At 53.1% G+C, this 16,136-nt stretch overlaps 1 protein-coding gene across 29 annotated transcripts in view; it reads right to left on the reverse strand.

Annotated features, from left to right (window-relative positions):
• SGSM3 (small G protein signaling modulator 3) overlaps positions 1-16,136 on the reverse strand; it is a 40,795-nt gene that overhangs the window by 159 nt on the left and 24,500 nt on the right. For 6 of the 29 annotated variants that reach the window (XM_063622910.1, XM_063622914.1, XM_055252764.2 and 3 more), the window contains 20 exons: positions 9,206-9,323; positions 8,351-8,433; positions 7,822-7,888; positions 5,591-5,799; positions 5,382-5,489; positions 4,758-4,901; positions 4,260-4,455; positions 3,881-4,026; positions 3,442-3,666; positions 3,037-3,091; positions 2,779-2,906; positions 2,539-2,694; positions 2,264-2,318; positions 1,987-2,036; positions 1,679-1,831; positions 1,411-1,481; positions 1,266-1,314; positions 1,089-1,174; positions 738-860; positions 585-645 (listed from right to left, as the gene is read on the reverse strand). In XM_063622910.1, the coding sequence (XP_063478980.1) occupies positions 585-645; positions 738-860; positions 1,089-1,174; positions 1,266-1,314; positions 1,411-1,481; positions 1,679-1,831; positions 1,987-2,036; positions 2,264-2,318; positions 2,539-2,694; positions 2,779-2,906; positions 3,037-3,091; positions 3,442-3,666; positions 3,881-4,026; positions 4,260-4,455; positions 4,758-4,901; positions 5,382-5,489; positions 5,591-5,799; positions 7,822-7,888; positions 8,351-8,433; positions 9,206-9,212 (2,172 nt within the window). In that variant the 5' untranslated portion in view covers positions 9,213-9,323. Of the gene's footprint in view, positions 1-22; positions 429-580; positions 646-737; positions 1,175-1,265; positions 1,335-1,410; positions 1,482-1,678; positions 1,832-1,986; positions 2,037-2,263; positions 2,319-2,538; positions 2,695-2,778; positions 2,907-3,036; positions 3,092-3,441; positions 3,667-3,880; positions 4,027-4,259; positions 4,456-4,757; positions 4,902-5,381; positions 5,490-5,590; positions 5,800-7,821; positions 7,889-8,350; positions 8,435-8,942; positions 9,040-9,205; positions 9,324-16,136 lie in introns of those variants that run through there. The other 23 variants (XM_055252769.2, XM_055252768.2, XM_063622915.1 and 20 more) reach the window with 15 other exon arrangements.

Consider the following 16,136-nt stretch of genomic DNA (forward strand, 5'->3'; position numbering starts at 1 on the left):
AGCCGCACAGAAGACAGGGAGGTGCTTTCTCAAAGACACAGTTTATTTATAAACCAAAGAAAGAGGCCAGGAGCCTACTAGCCACCCCCATCCCCTTCCCTCTTCCTGAGCAAAGACTGGCATGGCTCCCCCACCTCCTCACAAGGTTTTTGGTACAAACTGTGGTTTGGCCTAGAGCATCCCTAAGGACCTGGTGGGGCAGGGCACCCTCTGCTCCCACCATCTGGGATGTGCTGGGGAACCTGGACTGGGGCAGCCTGATATCCCGGGGCCCCGGCCAGGGCTCTGGAGCTGCTCTTCCCTGGGCCACCTCAGACGCAGGCCTGAGGCTGGGCTGGGGAGGAGGGAGGTCACCCATCCACATCCCAGCTGAAGAGGTGGTGCTTCACCAGCATGTCCCGGACGCCCTCCTTCAGGGGCTGCTGCGCCTGCAAACAGGGCAGCCCCTCACCTCACAGGCCTTGGGCATGGCCGAGGTGGTTCCTAATTGCTGACACCAGCACTCCGGGTTCCCACCTTAGCCACCCCACGAACGGTTTGGGCAGCTCCATCAGTGCAGGCCCTACAAGGCCCACACCACCCACCTCTCTCTTCGCAGGGAGCTCCCAGTCCTGGGAGAGGCTGAAGGCAAAGCAGCAGAGGACTCTAGAGGTGAGGAGGGGGTGGTAAGGCTCTTGTCACTCCCAGCCAGCCCTTCCCACCCCACCTCCATCCCCCAAGTCCAGTAAGGTCCTCACCGGAGCTCACACTTGATCTGGACCCAGCCCGGGCTGCGCAGGAAGGACCAGGGCTGGTACCACTTCTCCACCGTGGGCAGGCTGGAGCAGAGCACCTCCAGCCACAGGTGCAGCACCTGCTCACTGGGGACATGGCCAGGAGTGGGGAGCAGGGGCGGCTCCAGGCCCCTCTGGCTGCAGCCACGGTGGAAGCCTCCTACCTGTCTCTCAGCAGCTCCCAGACCACCCTCTTTGGGGAAGGACCTGAGCCCCTGAGGTTTTGTCCTTTAGGGTTCCCTGTAAGGACCCCCATGAGGCTGGGCTAGGTCCCCCCACTCCAGGGCTCTCCTCCAACCCCTTTTCCACACTCACTTGAGCCCCACGCAGATCAGTGAGCGGAGCTTCACATCCATTTGTGCGTGCACTGCATCGTGGGTCACGTTCACAGACTGCACAGCCTGGGGACGGCACCGTCAGCTGTCACTCAGGCTCCCCCACAGGCTAACCCCAGAGAGGTCTCTAGGGTCTGGCAGAGGAGGTCCCCCTTACCCTGTAGAGCAGCTCCTCCGGGGTCAGGACCTTGCCATCTTCATCCAACCTGAGGGGGCACCAAAACTCCTGGGGTGCTGGGGCTGGGTCAGGCCCCGCCCTCCCACTGCTGGTGACCCCACCAGAAGAACCCGGGCCCAGTTACCTGAAGGTCTTACAGAGCACCAGGCGGGAATACACGGAGGCAAAGTCTCTCTCGACCTCCCGGCCTGCAGCCTGTGGGAACAGCACACAGTGTGAGTGTGGGGACAGGAAGATGCTGGTTCAAAGCCCTTGGGGCCAACTGGGCACCTGTCACCACCCTGCCAGCTCTTCCCATCCTCTCTGTGGGGCAGGAAGGGCCTAAGATGGGTACTAGGGGGCACAGCAGGGCTGGTGCAGGGTGGGGGTCATGGGCCCAGCCACTGACTTACCTCCTCGATAAACAGCCAGGGGTGGCAGGCGCCCCCAAGCAGGGATGGCTTCTTCAGTCCATGTTCGAACAGGGCCTTAAGGGCCGGGCAGAGGGTCCCTCGCACCAGGTCTGTGACCCCCTCTGTCACCGAGTCGTCCCCCGCGATGGAGTACTGATGGGAGGGATGGGTCTGAGAAAGCCCTGCCTGACGCCTGCAGCCAGTCACCCTCCTCTGTCCTCTCTGCCATGCTTCAGGCCAGGACTCACTGGGGACACAGGCCCTGGCTAGGAGGGTGCCAGCCGTGCCTAGCCCGCCCACCCCCTCACCTCTTTGCTGCGCTCATCCAGGACTTCCACGAACTTGGCTGGAAACCAGCCTGTGGGAAAAACAGGCCCTGTAAGGAGCAACCACGAGGGCCGAGGACAGAGCCGACACAGCCCGCAGGCAGGCTGAGGCAGCGGGAAGCCGGCTCAGCTGCTTCAGGGGCCTCAAGCCAGGCAGGGGTATAGAGGAGAACGGCCTGGCGGTGGCCAGGGTCACCCAAGTATTCTGTGCCCACCCCCTCCTCCCCCTCTCAGCTCAAGAGCAGACCAAGGACCCCACCTCGCAGGCCGTTGAGCTCCCCCACCCAGCAGTGCTCGTCCTTCTGAGACACGATCTGCACAGGAGGAAAAACAGCAGGAACCAAAGCTGGGTGCCCTGGGCCAGCAACTCCTGCACCCCCGATATGACTCCTCAGCAACTAGGCCAGGCCAAGACCCCTACATCTTCACAAGAGAAGCTCTTGGCAGAGAAAGGGGTTGGGGTGGGGCTTGGTGGAGGGAGGCTGGGGAACCCGCCACAGCCTGAGGACCTGGTAATCCAGCACCCCCACGCACTGTGATGATGTCGTTCTTGCGGAAGCCCAGCTCGTCGTCGTCGTGCCGCTCAAAGTCCAGCAGGGCTTTGGCTCGGCGACGGTGGCTACGTGAACACGCCACATAGTTCTCGTGGTCCCGCTGGTGGCTCTCCATGCTGTAGTCTGGAGTCAGCTCCTGCCACAGTGAACACAGGCCCACCAAGGGGGTTGGAGCAGTTAGGGCCATATTCGGTACCAGCCCAGGGAGCTGGCGACTCACCACACTGCAGTTTTTGGGGTCTGTGCACTGGAAGTGGCGTGCCACGCGCAGGATGGCTTCCCGGAGGTCAGCCACCAGTTCCGTCTGCTTGATGTTCTTGGCCTTGAGTGCCTCCAGGTCATCCTCCCCTAGGAGGCCCAGAGAGCACTGGTGACCACGGCCTACTCCAGGCCCCCGGGGAGGAAGCTCCACGTCCACATGAGCGTTGAGGACAGACTCCCACATGCCCACACTGCCTGGTACCCACAGAGCTCTCACCGAAGAGCAGAGCAGTGATGGTGGACTTCCTCCGCTGGGTCCTGCGGCGAACAACCTGCACCATGAGGAGTGGGTCAGCGCGGTCCTGGCCCCCGGGAGGAAGAGAACCCACCAGCCCTTGGCTTATACTGTCTCATCTGAAATGGCCTCTGACACTGGCTCCGAGAATTGAAAACAGATAATCAGTTCAGAGCCGGGTCTGCCTTCCTCCCAAACTGTGCCAGGGTCAGAACCTGAGGTGCACAAAGCCTGAGGAGGCCTGGGTCACCCCACAGCTGTGGTCTGACTGGGCCAGGGCAGGAAGGGCTGGTTTGCTTCCCGCAGCCCCCGCGCTCTGAACTTCAAGGTGACCCCTCCTCCCCATGTGCTGTGGGCCAAAGGTGCGGCCCCCCCATCCTGGGCCACCTGAGAGAGGTTGGTGAGGGTGCCAGCCCCCAGGAGCTGGCCCTGGTCTGCAATGAGATAGGCCAGGTGCTTGCGGCGCTGAGTCTCCACGGCCACATCGGTGAGGGAGCCGGCCAGCCGCATAGCCACCCCCAGAAGCAGCTCCACGTCCTCCATCTGTGACGGGATATCTGATAGCGTGTTGAAGATGCAGGCCGAGTTCTCTGACTGGATCAGCTCTTCCTCCTGGGCCACGCCAGGGCAGGATGGGGGAAGAAGGTTGTCACTGCAGGGACGTGGCACTGAGCTGACCCCAACCCCCATCCTCAGGGACCCGTTTGCCTTGGCACGGTTGTCAGGGGCCAGGGGGCTGGTCTTGCCTGGCCCAGGGAGGTCTCTCGCTCCCCTGCCCCCCATCTCGGGCTCCTCCTACTCAGCCTGAAGTGGGGCCGCGGAGCACCTTGAGGTGCAGCATGCCCAGTGTGAGCTGGAACAGCACCCGGGAGCCCTCGTAGAAGAACAGGTCCCAGATGCGCAGGAGCAGCTTGATGTCCACCACGCTGGCGAAGGCCGTGAGGAACCAGTGCAGTGTGATCAGGGACAGCTCTGTAAACACAGGAGCCAAAGCCACTGGGGAGGAGGTGGTAGAAACCTCTCTCCCAGGAACTGCAGCAAGGTCCTCCCTGCTCCAGAGCAAAGGAGGGGAGGGGGCAGGGAACACCAGAGAACAAAAGAGCGACAAAGACTGTGGTCGGGGGGCTGTGCCCCATTCCCACTCGGTCACCCGCCTGAGTCCTCCAAGCTGCAGAATGGGAGCCAGTGGCTCAGGGGCGCCTTACCAATGTCATGCTCCTGGAGCAGCTTGTCCAGGCGAGGCAGGTACTGGACAATGAGGTGGCGCAGGACCCGCTGGTCAGTCTGGACGCCCAGCAGGGTGGTGCTGAAGTAGGAGGCGGGGAGCAGGTCCTCGATGATGGCAGACATCATCCAGAAGGCGTCCTCCTCCTCCAGGAACAGCAGGAGGCAGGCGGCCACCTGGCCACAGGGACAAAGGCCCTCTACCCAGGTCTTTGTGCAAATTAGAAAAGGTGCCCCTACCCTAGGGAGACCAATTAGCAAAAGCCTCTTGGGGGGCACGCATGCTGGAACACAGGCCTTCCCCCGGCTGCCTTCCTTGGCCTGCCTCAGTTTCACACCCCTTGGGGGGGCGCCTCCGCTTGCATAACATGCAGCTGCCCCGATCTCCTTGGGGACGCCCCGGAGTGGGCGGCCACTCCTTGTTAGGGTCCTGGAGGGGGACCTGGGGCTGCCACTGCTCTTTCTGGGGCTGTGCTCACCATGCCGGTGCCCTGGCAGTAGCCGATCTCTGGGTAGAGCCAGGCCAGGGCCCGCAGCACCCTGCGCAGGCGGGGCACCCCGATGCTACCCACACTGGCGAAGCAGGCGTTGCTGGGCATGGTGCGGAGCAGGTCCTTCTCGATCTGTCAGGCAGCCGTCGGCACCCACAATAACAAGACCTTGTGACACCGGGGGAGGGAGGCAGACCCCAGGCGGGCTTCTCCCCCAGGAATGGGGATTCCTTGTGTTCCTGGTCAAGGTCACCCTCCTCCCTTCAGGGTCAGCTCCCAGCCAGTGTGGAGCCAGGACATCCAATCCAGCTGGGAAGCTTCACGCCAGACCGACTGAATGAGAACGTGTGGCCTGAGGCCTGGAGTCTATATTTAGAGTCCCCATCTGTTCCTAAAGTGGACCCGGCCTTGGGAACCCCATCTCCAAGCCCTTCCACAGCACTGATGGCCTTTTGGACAATTCTTTCTGTGGCCTGCAGAGGACCAAGGAAGGAGCAAGTATCCTCCCCTACCCCACAACAAGGGCACACTCTAAGAACCCCAGGCGGGCTCCCTCTCTCCTGCGAGCCCACACAGCCTCCAGCTCTTCCTGCACAGTGCTGCCGGCCTCACCTGCTTGGCAGCGATGGTCTCGTCGTTGGAGCTGTTCTTCACAATCTCGCGGTAGGACAGCTCAGAGTTCCTCTTCTTCTGCAGGGCCCCAGAGAGCCGCATCCATAGCTGAGGGAAGGGAGCCACGAGGGCACTCAGTCTTTCTCGTGACACCTGATCATGGGGCCAAGACCCTCTCAACACCCTGTGGGTCCCTGTGGCCACCTTACCTGTGGCCTCATGCCATGTGGGATGCCGGCCAGCACCAGGGAGCGGAGCTTCTCAGAGCGGGGTAGGGAGACTGCAATCTTGTCCCAGGTGAGATCCCCCACGTCGTGGTTATGGGTAAACTCCAGGTGGGCCTGCCACCGCAGCCTCTGTGGAGCATCCTCCATCAGAGGGGAGTTTGCCAGCAGACTGGAGCCAGGCTCATCACCTTCTGCCAAGAGAGAGCCGAGGAGGAAAGAAAAAGCTTTCTCTGCTACATGTTCTCCAAGCAGCCAAGCCTCTGTCTTCAGGAGGGTCTGAGCTTCACGGCTCTAGGCCAGCTCTCTCCCCCCAGATCCAGATTCCCACAGCTAATGGCTTTCTGACAGCTCCAGGTGAGCATCTAACATGCACCCTAGGAGGAGCAAAGCTCCTCACCTTCTCCTCAAAGCCACTCCTACCATAGTACTACCCGGATCCAGAAATGACACCTCCATTCTCCCGATGCTCAGCCTAAACCTTGGAGTCACCTCTGGCTCCTCCCTCGCCCAGACCCCACACTCAGTCCATCAGCAAACCCACAGGATTCCTTTACGTCTCACCACCCCTGACCATGGCCCTTGTCCAAGCCACTGTCCTTCATCCAGATCGCTGCAGTGGCCCTCCCGCTGACCTCACCTCCCAAAGGCTGTTCTCCTCAGCAGCCACAGTGACCCTTCCAAAATGCAAGTCAGATCATGTCACTCTGCTCAGAGCTGAGACTCAAAGCCAAGGGCCTTCCAGGGCTCCCTCAGCTGCTTCCTCTGGGCTGTGCCCACTCTGTCCTCACCCCCTGCCATTTTCCTCTTGCTCTCTCCACTCCAATGACATGGTCTGAAAGGGCCACTTCAGGGCCTTTTTATATATGATTTACTGCCCCTCTTCTCTATCCCTGGAAGTATTTTCCCAGCCCTTCTTGCTCTAGAATATTACATGCTTGTTTACTGCCTGTCTCCCTCACTAAAATGAGAACTCCATGCAGTTGAGACCACCTTCAGTTTTGTTCGAGGGCCTGCAGGGGATGCAGCTGTGGAGACTGCACCACCCACAGTTAGGTTCATGAGATATTTGTTGAATGAATGAGGTCAAGCTCTCCTGTGGCAGCCCAGCAATCCCTGGGTGAGCTCCACAGACAGCCTCGTCCTTATTCACCCAAAAGCCAATCCCTCAGCCCAGCTTTCAAAAACACCAACTTTAATGACTTTACCTACAGTAAAATGCACAAATGTTAAGTGTACATTTTGGTGTATAAACAAATGTCTCAACATTGTCCCCATCAAGCAGTCTCAGTTCCAAGGTATAACAGTGAACACTCTGACTCCAGTGACCCAGCCAAACACTGATACTTCCATCATACCAGCAAGTTCCCTGTGTCCCTCTCAACCCAAACCTTTAACCTGCAAATACCTGCCTATGAATCAGAAGAACAAGGAAAACTTTTGTCAGAATTGGAAACGTGAGTGACCTGAAGGTGATTAATTGCAGTCAATTAAAATGTCCTAGCCACAGTTCTGGCCTGGCAGATGGCCTTCCCAATAGCCCACTCAGGACCAAAAGGTCCATTTATAGTAGAAAACAGAAATGGACTAGAGACTCAGTTATAGAAAAGTGGTTATCCAAATACTGTATGTTCATTATAATAGGATATTACACAGCCATCGAAAATATGCTTTTTTTCTTTTTTGAGGCAGAGTTTTGCTCGTTGCCCAGGCTGGAGTGCAGTGGCACAATCTCGGCTCACTGCAACCTCCACCTCCTGGGTTCAAGAGATTCTCCTGTCTCAGCCTTCCGAGCAGCTGGGATTACAGTCGCACACCATCACACCTGGCAAATTTTGTATTTTTAGTAGAGATGGGGTTTCACCATGTTAGCCAGGTTGGTCTTGAACTCTTGGCCTCAAGTGATCCACCCACCTCAGCCTCCCAAAGTGCTGGGATTACAGGTGTGAGCCACCACGTCCCGCCTGAATTTTTCAACTTCTCTACAGTGAATAAGATTGCTTTTACTGTCAGGTGAGGATCAGTAAAATTTATCTCAAAAAAAAGCAGAGGTCTCCCATACTTATAACAGTATCACCCTCAGATACACTCTGTCCTTAAATCTGGAACCCTGATGCATCAGAGCTCAGCCATCACAGGCAGGGTAATTCCAGTCAAGGGAGCAGAGTCCTCCCCAAAGAACATCAAGATGACACACAAAAGGGGCTCAGGTTTACCTTCCTTGTACACACGGAAACCAAACTCATCGTAGTAGAACTCTGGTTGCTCTGCTGACTCTTCCTTCTAGAATCAGGATGAGGTTGAAGTCAGTTGTCTGTCCCCTAGTTGGGGGCCTCAGGTCTGAAAGATGCCACCCACAGGGTTGCCTGCTAAAATCCCACCCAGCCTTCAGGCTCAGATCAAAGGCTACTCTTCCAAAAGCCGCCTCTGGTTCCCACGCAACCTTCTCTGAACCTTCTTCTAGCGTTTTCTCAACCTTCTATTTTCTTTGTTCTTCTCAGAGGTCAAATATAATAAAATCAAGGCAAGAAACATGTTTTATGCAGTTGTGTCCCTATAATACTGACAGCGTAGTGCCACAGTGGTTGATTCACACAGGCACACGGAGCTAAGATATCATCTCTGGTGGGGAACCCATAGCCCTGTGTGAGTTGGCCACCTCTTCCTGGGCAGCCTGCAGAGCTGGGTCCCCTTCATACCGCAGCGTGGGAGCACAGCAGGCTGGTGCCTGGCTAACTGCTGTACCTGCGTGTACTTGGCCAAGATCTCCTGGGGCCATATGCTCGGAGTCAGGGCTGAGAAAGGGCCACAGGCAGGTGTATGGCTTCCTAAAACCAAAGAGGACCAGGAGAACGATCAAGAAAATGCAGAGGCAGGCCAGGCGCAGTGGCTCACGCCTGTAATCTCAGTACTTTGGGAGGCCGAGGTGGGCAGATCACCTGAGGTCAGGAGTTTGAGACCAGCCTGGCCAACATGGTGAAACCCATCTCTACTAAAAATACAAAATTAGCTGGGCATGGTGGCACATGCCTGTAATCCCAGCTACTCGGGAGGCAGGAGAATAGCTTGAACCCGGGAAGCGGACGTTGCAGTGGGCAAGGATTGTGCCATTGCGCTCCAGCCTGGGCAACAAGAGCGAAACTCTGCCTCAAAAAAAAAGAAAAGAAAATACAGAGGCAAAATTCAAATGAGGAAATACCCTCTCCCTCTAAGAGCATCAGCATTAAAGGGACTGGCCCATCTCAAGCATGATGGGTAGGGAAGGAGCAGAATGAAAGAAACCTCCTAGAAATCAGCAATTTCTGGAGAAGAGGGGGAAGAAACAGCAGCACATTACAAAACATGACCAAACTTCATCTTCCGGCCTCTTTCTCCGCCTGAGGAGTGCAGATCTGCGGGCTGGAGAGCTGGAGGAGGACAGCTGGAGAGCAGAGCTGAGAAGGAAGTTTCAGTAACTTTCTCAGCCAGCCAGAAGCCTTCCCTACCATCTCCACCTCTCTTATCTGGATGGTGTTTTATGGAAAACAAGCCAGCTTCCATCCCTCTGGCTCCTCTGTGAGAGCTTCATACCCCGTTTCCAAGTCCAGCCCCTGCCTCTACCTGACATTGTGCTGGTGGGCTGGCAAGTCTTCTGCAGCTCCAATCTTAGAAGTCTCCTATCCTGCTATCTTAGAGCTGGAAGGCTCCTCAGGCTTCATCTGGTCCAGAATCATCTGCCCTGTTAGAAGAGCAAAGAGGAAAGTCATTCTATTTTTATTTTTTTTTGGACAGAGTCCTACTTGGTCACCCAGGCTGGAGTGCAGTGGTGCAATCTCAGCTTACTGCAACCTCCATCTCCTGGGTTCAAGAGATTCTTCTGCCTCGGCCTCCCGAGTAGCTGGGACTACAGGGGTGCGCCACCACACCCAGCTGATTTTTGTCTTTTTAGTAGAGACGGGGTTTCACCATATTAGCCAGGCTGGTCTTAAACTCCTGACCTCGTGATCCCCCCTGCCTCAGCCTCCCAAAGTGTTGGGATTACAGGCGTGAGCCACCGCGCCCAGCCTGAGGAAAGTCATTCTACAGCACCCTCTGTCCTACAAAGAGGAGTCCTTCCCACCCACACTCTGATTTTGCTAGCCTGGAGGCAGTGGGAACTGATGTCCTAGCCATTGTTTAACAAGGGAAGGGAAAAAAAATCACACTTTGTCCATTTCAATTTTTGTTTATTATTTTTTGAGGCAGGGTCTCGCTCTGTGGCCCAGGCTTGAATGCAGTGGCTCAATCTTGGCTCACTGCAGCCTCCGCCTCCCAGGCTCAAGTGATCTTCCCACCTCAACCTCCCAAGTAGCTGGGACAACAGGCATGCACCACCATGCCTGGCTAATTTTTGTATTTTTTTGTAGAGAGAGGTTTTTGCCACGTTGCCCAAGCTGGTCTTGAACTCCCAGGCTTAAGCAATCTGCCTGCCTTTGCCCATTTGTCCATTTGTAAATTGGGTTTTTTTTTTTGAGACAGAGTCTCATTCTGTCACTCAGGCTGGAGTGCAGTAGCGAAATCATAGCTCACTGCATTCTTGAACTCCTGGGCTCAAGTGATCCTCCTGCCTCAGCCCCCCAAGTAGCTGGGATTACAGGTGTGAGCCACCATTGCCAGCAGCTATTTGTCTTTTTTTTTTTTTTTTTGAGACAGGGTCTCACTCTGTTACCCATGCTGCAGTGCAGGGGCACAATCACAGCTCACTGCAGTCTTGACTTCTTAGGCTCATGGGATCCTCCCACCTCAGCCTCCCAAGTATCTGGGACTGCAGGCACACGCCACCACGCCCAGCTAATTTTTGTGTTTCTTGTGGAGATAGAGTTTCACCACGTTGCCCAGGCTGGTCTCAGACTCCTAAGCTCAATAGATCCGCCTGCTTCAGCCTCCCAAAGTGCTGGGATTACAAGCATGAGCTACCGCACCCAGCCAAGCCTTTTACTTCTAACCACTGAATTAAAGGCCCTCACTCTATGAAAGGAAGTAGAGGTAACAATGAGGCGATGTGGTTGAAAGATTTCAAGACAAGTTACATTCTGGTTTTTGAAATCATATTTACCTAAACCTGGCACTGAAGAAAAATTTACTTTTGCCATTTTTCAGACAATGAGAATTCAGAAATAACAGTTGTTATCCTGGTCCATAACAAAACCCATTCTCCATGCTATCTGCCATGGAATTCTGGTGTTGGGAATTCTAGATAAATTGGGAAGAATTAGGTAAGTGAGAAGCAAAAAAGAGGAAAATCAAACCACCACTTCAAAGGAGCTGTGAGAAAATCCCAGTTCTCTTCAAAGACATACAAGTGCCAGGCGCGGTGGCTCACGCTTGTAATCCCAGCACTTTGGGAGGCCGAGGCGGGCGGATCACGAGGTCAGGAGATCGAGACCATCCTGGCTAACATGGTGAAACCCCGTCTCTACTAAAAATACAAAAAAATTAGCCGGGCGTGGTGGCGGGCGCCTGTAGTCCCAGCTACTCGGAGAGGCTGAGGCAGGAGAATGGCGTGAACCCGGGAGGCAGAGCTTGCAGTGAGCCGAGATTGCGCCACTGCACTCCAGCCTGGGCGACAGAGCGAGACTCCGTCTCAAAAAAATTAAAAAAATAAAAATAATAAAAAATAAATAAATAAATAAATAAATAAAAAGACATACAAGTGTGGGGGCAAAAGTAGCTCCTATGGGCAGCTCGGCTGTGTCCCAGCCTCTGCTCCTGCCCCAGACACACATTGGCCAAGCCAAGTTTAGGATAAAGGCCACAGCAGAACATTCCTGACCGTTATGGAGGCTTCGGTACCCAAATGGGAGAGACGCTCCCTCCTGCTTCCAGACATGCCCGCTGAGAACCAGATGGCAGAACCTGCTTCCCCAACAGGCCAGCCATCCTGGTTTGTTGGTTCTGTGTGAAGAGAATGGCATTTTAATGTCTTCCTTCAGTGTAAAATATATGTGATACAGGGTTTCCCTCAGAACTATGAGCTGGATGGAGGATTACATATTTTTACATTAAAGAGACTGAGCTAGAAGTTTTAAAAAGCATGTCATGTCATCATTCAATCCTTACAACACATTTATTCCTTACACAACAGAAAATAAGCCTAGAAGAGACGGATAGTTTCCAAATGACTCCCAAAACTTTGCCCTGCCACACCATGCAGCCCCACCCTATGAAATGACGGACACATGGCCACCAGCTAGATGGCCCTGGGAATGGAACCCAGTGCTCTATTACGCCTCCCGCTGGCTTGGAGCCTGAGATGGCAAATGGCTGTGGCAGAACCACCACGTGTCAGCCTTGGGAGGGAGTGGGCTCAGCGCTTATCCTCTGCACCATGATTAAAAGTAAAAACATCTCGGCTGGGCGCGGTGGCTCACACCTGTAATCCTAGCACTTTGGGAGGCTGAGGTGGGCGGATCACTTGAGGCCAGGAGTTTGAGACCAGCTTGGCCAACATGGTGAAACCCTGTCTCTACTAAAAATACAAAAAAATTAGCCAGGCATGTTGGTGCGTCCCTGTAATCGCAGCTACTTGAGAGGCTGAGGCACGAGAATTGCTTGAACCCAGGAGGCGGAGGTTGCAGTGAGCCAAGATCGCATCACTGCCCTCCAGCCTAGGTGACAGAGTGAGACTCTGTCTCAAAAAAAAAAAAAAAAAAAAAAAAGACATCTCCAGTCCAATCCTAGCTCTGCTACTCGTGTAGCAGAGTGGGCCCGTGCCCACTTGTTATAACCGTGGGCAAGTTTACTTCACGTCTGTATCAGTTTTCTTTTCGATAGCATGGAATAATAATACCTATGCCTTACTGTGGTTATGAGGATTACGTGAGATGATGCAAATAAGGCCTTTAGCACGCTGCCTGACACATATAAGTACTCAATAAGTATCAGGCAATTAGTAGTCCTAAAAATTTCCAGAAAGTTATTAATATATGGACCCTCCTCATTGAGGTATACTAAAAACTATGTTGAACCATATTAAATTGCTGATATTCATCCATTACAGCCCACAAAAATGACAGCTGTGTATGGTTCAACATAACATGTCCCAGTTGAGAGCATGAGAAAGACTCCTCATCACCATCGGCCCCAGAGGCAAGGGTTTGGTTGGTTGTTCTGAAAGGCAGAGTGGAAGTGTGACGGAGCACCTGCAGGCTGCTTGTAGCGGAGAAATCAGCTACATCTGGCTGTGGAGGCCTGAAGGGGCTGGGGAGGCCCACTCAGGAGTCGCTCCCCTTTCCTGGTCTTGGCTCTCCTCCTACTCATTCATTGATCAGCAAATGGGGACTGGGCACCCCTAAGAGCCAGGCAGTTTCTAAGGGCTGGGACGCAACAGTGGGGGAAAAAGCCCCGACCCTTACATTAGAGAATCAGATGACAGGCCGGGCCCAGTGGCTCACACCTGTAATCCCAGCACTTTGGGAGGCCGAGGTGGGTGGATCACCTGAGGTCGGGAGATTGAGACCATCCTGGCCAACATGGTGAAACCCTGTCCTACTAAAAATACAAAAATTAGCTGGGCATGGTGGCATGTGCCTGTAGTCCCAGCTACTGAGGAGGCCCAGGCAGGAGAATCGCTTGAACCCAGGAGGCAGAGGTTGCAGTGAGTTGAGATGGCGCCACTGCATTCCAGCCTGGCGACAGAGACTCCGTCTCAAAAAAAAAAAAAGAAAAAGAAAAGAATCACATGATAAACACAGAAATAGATTGTGATAACTATAGTGCTGTGAGGAAAAATAAAGGTCAAGGTGTGGAGAGTAGCAGAAGAGAGGGGATTTATATCAAGCGTTCAGGAGAAGCTCTTTAAGAATAAGGGTTAGGGACACCTGAGCAAAGACCAAAAGGAACTGAGGGCTCATGGCTACCTGAGGGAAAGGAGATCCAGGGAGAAGCAGCCCCAAGTTGGGAGCACACTGGGCACGCTGAAACAGCCGCAAGGCAGCCAGCAGGCTGGAGGGGCTGGGGAATGAGGAGGAAAGAGTGGGAGGAAACAGCCTGAACGGTGGGAGAAGATGCAGCAGGGAGCTACGAGGCCTCACAGTGTGGTGGAGATTCTGGGCTTCATTCTCAGTGAGCTGGGGAAGTAGGGGAGGGCTCTGAGCCCTCTCTGGCTGTCTTGCAGAGGTGGTGGTGGACACAGAGGAGGCTGTTGGATTAGTCAGGGTGAAAGGTATGTTGACTTTCCTATGGTAGGAACACTGAGAAATGGTCAGATTATGGATATATTTTATCGTATTTATTTTTTTAGAGACAAGGTCCCTCTGTGTTGCCCAGGCTGGTCTTGAATTCCTGAACTTAAGTGATCCTCCTGCCTAAGCCTCCCAAAGTGCTGTGATTACAGGCGTGAGCCACCACAGCCGGCCAGATTCTGGATATAAAGAGACTGTAGGGTTAGCTCTTTAATGCTACACACACATATAAATGTATGTAATGTATATAAGTATATATAAACACGCCACTTCTCCCACTGGCTACAGAGCCCAGCCGGATGTGAATTGTTAAGCTGGGTGGGCAGGTTTTTCCTGCCTCTGGTCGCTATGGAAACCTTCCTGAAAGCAGCCATCTGGGAGTTGGCAGGAACAGCCCAGAGAGTTAGCCACGTCAGGGTGGCTGCCCTCCTGTTGTCACAGGAGTACTGAGAGGCAGAAACTTGAAAAACAGGGTTGATTTAGGAACCTTTGAGGTGCTCTAGAAAGAATTTTTCAAACTTAAATGTACATACTCCCTAGTTTGCCAATCCTACAATTTCCTATAAGGCAAATTTTGTTTAAAAAGCACAGAAGGTCAGATCTCACTATAAACCCTGTTTTCCCACATCTATGGGGAGGGGCAGAAAAGGTTCTGTCCATTTCCTGTGGTCTCTTCATATAGATCAGAGGGATATGGCCCCCCATTCGCTCTGGTCCTACTGTCCTGTCCTGTGTCCTATTTTCTTAACAACACAGCATGGTTGCTACTACTACACAGATGGTTTTCTACAGACATTTACCATGGAACATGAAAGCTGTAAGCAACATAAGCAAAAATACTTCTAAGAGGCCTCTGAGATGCTGAAGACTGCATTTCCTCTGTGAGGAGGGGAAGAGGACACTGGAAGTTATGGATAAAAACTCACCTAGATAGAGAAGCACGAAGCCAGGAAAGTCCAAGAAAGGCTGGAGTAAAAAAAGATTAATGTGGCTACTATAGATGCTAAAAAGGGTAAAATCAGACAATAAATGCTCAAAGAAACATGAACATTTTTTAGAAAAGGAAAAAATATATGAATACCTTTTTCAAGGTATGGGTACAAAATATTGGTTTTCTTCCTGGTTTTTCTCCTTGGCATCTATTCTTCAGCACACCTCTAAAATGTATGTGGGTCCAATTTGGCCGTTACGTGGGCAAATAGCTTGTACAGAGACAAGAATGGATGCTTGAAGGCAAGTGTGGCGTGCAGGGGAAAGATTATGGAGAATGAGGCTAAAGTGACAGTGGAGACAAAGAGAAGTAACGGATTCAAGACACGATCAGAGGCAGAATCAACAGGCCTTGCCGCAGGGTTGGATGTGGGGAATGAGAATGGGAGTGACCACAGGCAAGGCCTAGGTTTCCGGTCTGTACTCCTGGGCTTATGATGATGCCATTTCCTAGTATGAGAGAAATGGGAACAAAACAGGTTTGGGGAGGGGGGAAGTTAAGAGTTATGGGGCAGGGGCTGGGCACAGGGGCTGGGCTCACTCACGCCTGTAATCCCAGCAGTTTGGGAGACCGAGGTGGGCAGATCACCTGAGGTCAGGAGTTCGAGACCAACCTGGCCAACATGGTGAAACCCCGTCTCCACTAAAATTATAAAAATTAGCTGGGCGTGGTGGCAGGCACCTGTAATCCCAGCTACTTGGGAGGCTGAGGCAGGAGAATTGCTTCAGCCTGGGAGATGGAGGTTGCAGTGAGCTGAGATTGTGCCACTGCACCCCAGCCTGGGCGACAGAGTGAGATCCTGTCTAAAAAAAAAAGAGATATGGGGTAATTTAAATGCTTATTTAGAAATCCAAGTGGAGCTGTTAAGTAGGTGATTACATCTATAAATCTATGTTTATGGGGAGATGTCAGAGGTAGAAATGTGAGCTTGGGAGTTTTTCATTCATCTATCCAACAAACAAAAAAAATTGTTTGCAACTACTATGGGCCAAACACTGTTCCATGTGTTAGAGATATAGCAGTAAAACAAGATGGACAAAGTTCTTGCTTTCATGAACCTGTAATTTCTTCTGTAAAATGGAAATAACACCTATACTACTTATGAAGTGAGAAAATGTAGTACTTGTAACAATACCCGGCACATGGCATGTGCTTAATAAATGCCAGCTATTATTAGTTACAGAAAACAGACAATAAATATGTAAATAATTTCAGAATAATAATACATGCCATGAAGAAAACAGAACAATAGGTTACAAAGTGACAGGTAGGAGTGGAGGGGCTATTTTTAATTGGTGGTTGGGGAAGGCCTCTCTGAGGAAATGACCTTTCAGCTCAC

The sequence above is a fragment of the Symphalangus syndactylus genome, chromosome 18 (assembly GCF_028878055.3).
Source record: "Symphalangus syndactylus isolate Jambi chromosome 18, NHGRI_mSymSyn1-v2.1_pri, whole genome shotgun sequence".
Lineage (NCBI taxonomy): Eukaryota > Metazoa > Chordata > Mammalia > Primates > Hylobatidae > Symphalangus > Symphalangus syndactylus.